The sequence below is a fragment of a genome, assembly GCF_019968985.1.
Source record: "MAG: Porospora cf. gigantea B chromosome Unknown PgB_NODE_1151_length_7503_cov_116.448, whole genome shotgun sequence".
NCBI lineage: Eukaryota > Apicomplexa > Conoidasida > Eugregarinorida > Porosporidae > Porospora > Porospora cf. gigantea B.
Genome location: NW_027178544.1, coordinates 1 through 7,503, shown reverse-complemented (window position 1 = coordinate 7,503; position 7,503 = coordinate 1). Strand labels below are relative to the sequence as shown.

The 7,503-nt window shown below is 53.2% G+C and overlaps 4 protein-coding genes across 8 annotated transcripts; 1 reads left to right on the top strand and 3 right to left on the bottom strand.

Moving 5' to 3' along the window:
• Positions 1-239: 239 nt before the first annotated feature.
• Positions 240-806, bottom strand: KVP17_004236 (uncharacterized protein; the record flags this gene model as incomplete). The annotated part of the gene is made up of 1 exon (XM_068522258.1): positions 240-806. One exon carries the CDS (start codon positions 804-806, stop codon positions 240-242), a length of 567 nt encoding a protein of 188 aa, XP_068379395.1.
• Positions 807-1,020: 214 nt separating this feature from the next.
• KVP17_004234 (uncharacterized protein) lies at positions 1,021-1,676 on the top strand (the record flags this gene model as incomplete). Of its 2 annotated transcripts, XM_068522253.1 has the most annotated exons (2): positions 1,021-1,530; positions 1,560-1,676. In XM_068522253.1, the coding sequence occupies 2 exons, from the start codon at positions 1,021-1,023 to the stop codon at positions 1,674-1,676; spliced, it is 627 nt and encodes a 208-aa protein (XP_068379390.1). The 2 variants fall into 2 exon arrangements, with proteins under 2 accessions (XP_068379390.1, XP_068379391.1); XM_068522254.1 differs by lacking the exon at positions 1,560-1,676 and having other exon boundaries at positions 1,021-1,548.
• A 4-nt stretch (positions 1,677-1,680) lies between these two features.
• On the bottom strand, positions 1,681-5,447 carry KVP17_004235 (uncharacterized protein; the record flags this gene model as incomplete). 3 transcript variants are annotated; one of them, XM_068522255.1, is made up of 3 exons in its annotated part: positions 1,681-5,102; positions 5,130-5,218; positions 5,245-5,447. In XM_068522255.1, 3 exons carry the CDS (start codon positions 5,445-5,447, stop codon positions 1,681-1,683), a joined length of 3,714 nt encoding a protein of 1,237 aa, XP_068379392.1. The 3 variants fall into 3 exon arrangements, with proteins under 3 accessions (XP_068379392.1, XP_068379393.1, XP_068379394.1); XM_068522256.1 differs by lacking the exons at positions 5,130-5,218; positions 5,245-5,447 and having other exon boundaries at positions 1,681-5,055; XM_068522257.1 differs by lacking the exons at positions 1,681-5,102; positions 5,130-5,218 and having other exon boundaries at positions 5,241-5,447.
• Positions 5,448-5,527: 80 nt separating this feature from the next.
• KVP17_004237 (uncharacterized protein) lies at positions 5,528-6,725 on the bottom strand (the record flags this gene model as incomplete). Of its 2 annotated transcripts, none has more annotated exon segments than XM_068522260.1 (2): positions 5,528-5,692; positions 5,706-6,725. In XM_068522260.1, the coding sequence occupies 2 exon segments, from the start codon at positions 6,723-6,725 to the stop codon at positions 5,528-5,530; spliced, it is 1,185 nt and encodes a 394-aa protein (XP_068379397.1).
• Positions 6,726-7,503: the final 778 nt, after the last annotated feature.

The window sequence follows — 7,503 nt, the reverse complement described above, 5'->3', positions numbered from 1 at the left end:
TAGAATTTGGAAATTCGGGAATTATAGCTGCCGGTGAGGTGTCTCGTGGGCTTCCGCGGCACGTTCATTGGTTTATTTCATCGTACACACTCCATGGGTACATACATAATATTATGAGACTAGTGATAGAATAAATGTGTCTTTGGCCGGACTCCGAAATCATGTCGCAAATTCTGCAGCTCGAATTCGGTGCCATAACTTGGAAGCGGCAGCAAAAAAAGCTTTAAAACGTTGAAACACTACAACAAAGCAACGGCAATGCTTGCCAGAACCCCACCGAACCTTGTGGCACTATTCCGTTTACGCGTAGTGGCTAGGAAGCCACCTTCCTCGGGTGTGGTTTCTTCAAGCGTCGCTTCGCTGGACTGCAGGGTTTCCGTAGAATTGGAAGCCACTTGTGTTACAGAGGGGCTCACTGTGGAAACAGACTTGTCTGCGCCAATTTCGGACACCAATGAGGATGACATCGTTATGGTCTCTTCAGTGGTGGTATCCGTAGTCGTGACTTCGGTTCTCATCTCCGCAACAGTTACCGTACTCTGCGAAACCACTACCGCAGTCTCAGTCTCGGAAATTTCCGCGGTTGTCTGCGAAACCAACACAGTCTCCAGAGTTTCTTCAACTGTTGGTGTTGCCGAATCCGATATCTCCTCAAGAGGTGCAGGAACTTCGGTAGTGGCGTCCCCTCCATCTAAAAGACGGTGAATTTCGGATTCAACCTCAGCAACGAGGTTGACACCCTTAATGGCTGCGTCTTCCAATACGGACCCGTAGCTCAATGCAAATAGGAAGGTGAACGACCGCATTTTTGTTGGTTATTCCGAATCATCTCTTCTTCTCTCCGATGTGGGGTGCGTCAATTATTGTCCGGCGATCCACGCAGAAGTCTTTGCGGACGCCGCAGCCATGAAGTCGAGCGGCATCACTCCAGCCCAATTTGGGCCGACAGATGGCCACGTTCAGTGAGTTTCACATTTGTGAGCTCTTACGTATCTTCGTGCACCAAAGTGTGCAATTCGCATGTCCGACTCTGGAACCGACGCACAAGCCACGCTCGCCCCCCTGGAGCAGCTGTTCGCACGCCTTCGGCAGGAGGTAGCGGAGAAACAGCCGGCCAACCAGGTCTTCTTTCTGGTGGACTTCCTTTGCCGTCACTACCCCCAGCACCTTCATGGATTCGCGCAGATCTGGAATGCAGGACCTTTTCTGGAGCGAGACCGGATGCAGGTCGTGGAGTTTTTCAACTACTGCAAGATTCCTCCCGAGATGGCTGCGCACTTCACAGCCGCTGGCTTCGACACGCTGGAAACTCTTTGCACCCTGTCTGTCGAATCTCTGGATGAGGTTGAACGGTTCAACGACACTACCTGGCTTCCCGGACACAAAGTGCGCCTGCAACAGGTCTTTTCAGACATTGCGGGTCGAGTTAGGGCCTATCGAATCGAGAGGGAGAAGATGCTTCACATGGCTCGCATATCCTCGGGTAGATGCGACCACGGCGCTGTCCTCACTAGGACCACATTGCCACCGGTAAGTGGCTCTTGTTGACCTTTACGCAGCCCGCCCTGCCGTATGCCTACAGTGGGACGCCTAGTATCCCTAAAATATACGTTGATCGCGGAGATCCGCAGATCAATACCATTAGTGCCCCACAATTTCGAGGTTTTTTTGCCTAATGTTTCATTCAGAACCAGAAACGCCACTGTATTCCAACAGCTGCACAAAAAGGCACCTTGCGGCTTCCGGGTCAGAAGGCAGCTGACACAAAGTGGTCATGGGAGGGTCGATATCCTTGTACGATTGCCACAAAAAATGGTCCAGGCAGACCTGTAGAACTGATTGTAGCGCTCGCACGAAAGCGGCGGTCTGCCCTGGAGTGTCCACGACAAACCACCGGTCCACAAGACATTCGTGACTCTTGCCCGGCCGCAGTCGGCTTTCCAGACGAAACGCACCCCCGATCAGCAGAGGAAACGCTCCAAGTGGAGTCGTAATTCCAATGTTACTGGCCTTACCAGTATCCATCTTCTCGTAGAAGAGCATGAATTGGGAGTGCATGTGTCCCTCGGCCCTGTTCAAGCTTTTCCGTCCAAGGTACACCTTATGGATATCCAAGAACTGGTCTCGACTGGACTGCAGAGGAAGGTCTCCCGCTGTCTCATATATTTTGATGGGACATCTAGGACACAGCAAGGTGATGTCTTCAAGAGAGGGCTCCACTTTGGTTGCCCCGCCAGCGACCTTCATGTAGCGCACCTCTGGTCTCTTAAACTTAGCCACCAAGGGATAAAGGCCAGAGGCCAACGCAGCTTTGAGACACTTGACGTCTCTAAAGGAGACATCGGGAAGCTCTGAGCTCACAGGCGTCTTGCGGATGGAAGACAGCGCCTTTCGGATATTGCGCTCAGCAAAGGAATCCTCAACGAACGCCCTGTACAATATACCGTTCTCTTCGCACCACTGGAGCTGGTTCTTACTCCTTTTGAATTCTCGGTAGAATAGGTACTGCGTCACGAAGTCGCAGCAGCCGACTGCCGGAATCTTCGTTTCCTTCAGCCTGGCGAACGGGAATGTTCCCTGCAATATCGCTGCAATCGGCGTCATGATCTCCAGAACACCTAGATAGTCCGACATGATGATACACTTGGCAATGCGCGGATCGACTGGGAGCTGCGAGGCGAGTTTGCCCTGGTTTGTCAGCTGCCACATTCCGTCTTGGACGCTGACGAAGCCGAGGCTCTCAAGGACCATTAGAGATGTTTTCGCCTTGTATTCGCTTGGAGACGACAGTAACATCGACAGTAGACGCTCGATGGGCGTTTCGGATGTCACCATTGTCATTAGCTTGAGTAGTGGCCCCTCGAATGTCGTGGACACGATCTCAGGTGCCACTGCGTCCTCTGTGGCCTCTAGGCGTGTACGGCTGTACAAGCAGAAGGCCTTCCCGGAGCTCACCCTGCCAGCCCGGCCGATTCGCTGCTGGTGATTTGCCTTGGCAATGAACCTCGGCAGCAACGTGGACACCATACCGTCGTCTCGGTAGCCTGGAACCTTGTGAAGGCCTGTATCGATCACGTGGGAGACATCGTCGATGGTGATAGACGTCTCGGCGATGTTTGTTGCGACGACTATCTTCCACTTGGGCTTCAGATTATCGAAGACCCGGTTTTGGACTTTGGGGTCCAACCCTCTGTAGCACAGCAGCACCTCGCACTCTCTCATAGAGTGAAGAGCCTGCTTAACTGACTGGGCCTCTTCCACGCCCAGAACGAAGACGAGGATGCATCCCGGCTTTTTGGTGTTCAGTACAATGTCCTCCACAACGGCCTTCACGACTGCGACACGGTCTTGATGGCACACCAGGCCATCCGCAAAACACCTGTCGCAAGGCTCCACACGCGGCAGCGCTTCGAGATCGTTAAGAAACCGGGTTTGCACTGGAAAAGTGCGTCCTTCGATCTCAATGGCAGCTGCCGACTGCCCGAAGTACTGGCTGAAGACTAGGGCATCTACCGAAGCGCTCATGACAACAACCCTGAGATTGGGATTCCGCTTCAGAGTAAGCTTCAACAGCAACAAAAGAAGGTCGACATCGGTCGATCTCTCATGGACCTCGTCGACAACGACAAACTCCAACTCCACCGGGCACTCCACCAGCAGTTTGAGCAGAATGCCATGGGTGCAGTAGAGCAGCCGTGTCTTCCCCGGCACCTGATGCCCTTCGCCACGGACAACATAACCAACAGCACCGGGATGCCCTACCTCCTGGGAAACTCGGGCGTAGAGACTCGAGGCGGCCAGCCGTCGTGGTTGTGAGCAGTAAATAGGCCGAGTGGATCCTTTGGTGATCATCTCCAGCAATATTCGGGGGACTTGTGTGGACTTCCCACTGCCCGTCTCTCCCTTGATGACCACGACTCTGTTTGATTCGACAAGGGTTCTGATCTGACTCTCTCGCTGTCTGACGGGCAGGAAAGACGTGTCCATTCCTCGTGGTAGTTCCGCGGGCGGTACTACTGGCAATGTCCGTTTCCGGGCTCGCGGAGCAGGTCTACGTTTAACCTCCTTCACTTCCGCTTCGGAGCTCTCGATACCCAGAGAGTCTAACCACCGCACAAAACCCACCTCGATGTTCTTTCCAGACACAACACGGACCTCCTCCTTCACAAAGGCGTCCAACGTCTCCCAATCGGCACTGACTGGCAGGCTCCGGATTGTGGAAAGGACGTTGAACACGGCGGAATCGCCAGAGAAGGCCGACACCAGGCACGAGTAGTACGCCAACGCTTGCAGAAGAACGACATCTCCGTCAGCTGGAGGCAATGTTTCCGCGGCGACCCACGCGACAAGCTGGGAACCGACCATCTCGAAACACAAGTCGAGTCTTACATCCAACCCTAGGCTCTCTGTCAGGGGCACCACCATAACGTCCGCTTGTTTCCTTGCATCGCATTCCACTATGCACAGGCACTCCCAATTCTCTGCGACTAAGGATGAGTCGACATCGTAGTCAAGCGGAAACAGTGGCAGCAGAACGTCTTCAACCGAGCCCTCCAAAAAGACTCCCCTGCGACCATCTCCCCTAGAGGGGATCGTGGGACCGGTCCCCCTGTGAATAGTGGTCTCGATCGCTCGGCCTCGCGGAGACAAAAAGGCAGGAAGACTATCCTCGGGAGTGCAAAGACACAAGGCATCTAGCAGCATCCACACGGTCGCATTCAGACTTGTAGATCTGGCATGAGAACGACAAACGCTAACGGTGACCAGTAGCAAACCCAGCTTCTTCAGCGTTCGTTGGTGGGACTGGTCTACGAATGACAACTCAGTAAGAGCCTCAGTCACCCTACGACTCATCTCAGACCGCGACGTTGATGTGGGTACAAACCACGAAGGCGGAATGAGCCGATTCTGAACCGAATGGCACACCTCTTGGAAGAGAACGCCGCACTTTTCTCGGATATGGCTAGACATAGCCACGCGAAGTTTTTCCGTGTCCTGGATATCACGCTTGCATTGTCTTTCGTTCTGTCGCTCTCGTTGCTGCTGCTTTCGCATGTTTGATTCGTGTTTTGATGGCAACGTTTGCGACTCCGTTGGCATTTCTGTTATAAGTCGTACCCTTCTCCCACCTGTCCACAACTGCCTGAAGGGCGCGGGTAGCGACCTTTCCAACGGCATGGAGGGGTCCAGCGATTTCATCATTACCAGCGCTCCATGACTGTGATATCCAACTCCCATCCTCACTGCTCATTCTTCACCTTGCTGTCAAATGTTTTGGGCATCCGAACGCGCTGGTTCTTGGCTGGGTCCTTCGGGTGAGGAACGACGACGAAGTCTCGCTGAAACTGCGCCTTCAGATGACGCTTCGCACACCAGTTGTTGAGTATCTGCTTTGGAGTGCGCATGTAAGGCTTTAATGCCTCATCGAAGACGTTGTTCCCTTCCATTTCAGAAAAGCGCTATTCCGCGCACTGGAATCAAAGAGCAGCCAACAATGAGTTGACATTACGGAGCCACAACACAACGATCACTTGAACTCTGGCTTTGAGAACTTCTTGACGATCAGGCGTCTAGTGCCGCCGCTCGGGCGCGTGTACGCTCCCAGCTGCAAAGGCACCGCCGTAACGTTCTTGCCGGCTTTCAACAGACGCCATATGTACTGCGAGTCTTGACCTCTCTGCAATTTTTCGAACTAGGAGCCCTACGGGAGTGTTGGGAAAGGGGACATCACGGGCCACCTCCCGCTTCAGTGAAATCCAGCCGTTGTGGTACCACCCCTCCATCGAGTTCGGCAATCGCATGTGCAACGGGAAGAACCACTTGAAGCCTTTTGTTTCGTTCGGTTCGCTGTCGGTCTTGGGCAGCCGACTTTTGACAAGCTCAAAGTCCCAGGGTACCCAACGGTTAAACCAGTCTTCGTTGATCCCCTTCGCAGCCTTTTTAAAGTCTTCTCTCTCTTCTGGAATAACCAGGCGCGTTAAGGTGGGTTTCCAGTCGTCGTACAACTTGGGACAGTCATAGAGTTGACAGTAGAGGTACCCGTGCAGGAAGACGTCAAGGTCTGGGTGTTCTCTGAATACGCGATCCACTATTTCTATCCGTCTGGGATGCATGTAATCATCCATGTCAAAAAATGATACGATGTCGCCATTAGCCACGTCGACGCCTAGTTTCCGAGAGAGACCAGCGTACAGGGGGTCGTGGGCGATTACCATTCGAATATTTGGGAGCGATGAAAGGCTCGTCCCAGCGGCGTCCAAGTAGTCTAGAAGGTCATGCAGCACCTGGTGATCGGATCGTTTGGCACCAGGGGCTTCGTCGGGCGGCTCCAGATATTGAGAGTCAATCATACTTCGAAGGGTTACGGTTTCCGAGCTGTTCATGAATTCTACGTGCTGCCCGGCACCTGGTGTTCCTTCTGTCGACAACACGACGATCGTCTCAGTAGGTAAGAGAGTCTGGTGTGCAATCGATTCCAACAGCCGAGGCAGGAACACAGCATCAGAAGAGGCGCACGGTATTACCAGACTGAGGGACGTCGCGATCGGTTGTTCTGGCACGATGCGCCGTTTTGCGTGCCGCCGAAGACCATCATGAGTCGGGTGTTCGTACCTTGATCTGGTTGAGACGAGACTAACAATGCTCATGACGCATAGGATGCACAGGATGAAGGTTTTCCACTTCAGGGTGGACCGCTTGAGAAGGTTGACATGCCGCCGGAACATGGCTCGTTCAGATTCGGAAAACGCGGAAAGACGCGTTTTCACATACCTCTACCTGCCGAGAAGCCCGTTCAGGCACGATGACGTCCGCTGGGAGGCTTGGTTTGGATACGAACGTCGATCCTCCACAACGGATACCATCTAGCTCACGTTTAGCCTGGTTGCGCTTTGGTCTATGGGCCGGGCCATGGGGTCCTGTGTCGTTCGACATCAATCATTTCAATGCGAGGTTGCATTCCGAACCACGCCCTTGCGACGTTAATGTGTAGCTCTTTACGGAGGCATTTCGATGCGAGGTTGCATTCCGAACCACGCCTTTGTGACGTTAATGTGTAGCTCTTTACGGAGGAAGGTGACAGCTGTAGAGTTTACGGAGGAAAGTGACCGCTGACACACTAATACCGTTGTTTTGATAAGTTCGTGTGTGATGAGTGTATTAGTTGTCAATGTCAACAGGTTTCAACACGCGCCAGAATACACTTAAAAAACAGCAAACAAAACAGAACCCTTTCATACACAAGTCATGCCCCACGGTAATAGTGTATCACCCCTTTTTTACTCAGTCGATCATCTTCATCTATGTGCCGCTTTAGCTCAGTCGGCAGAGCGCCAGACTTTTAATCTGGTGGTCACGGGTTCGAGCCCTGATCTAAAATACTTAGGTTTCGCTGGGCTTCTTCCGTTCGGTCTCCGCCGTGTGGGGTGGCGACGACTCCTCCGGATCCATCGGAGTCTGGTCTGAAATACACACTTCAATCTCCTCCGACTCAGACTCCACCAC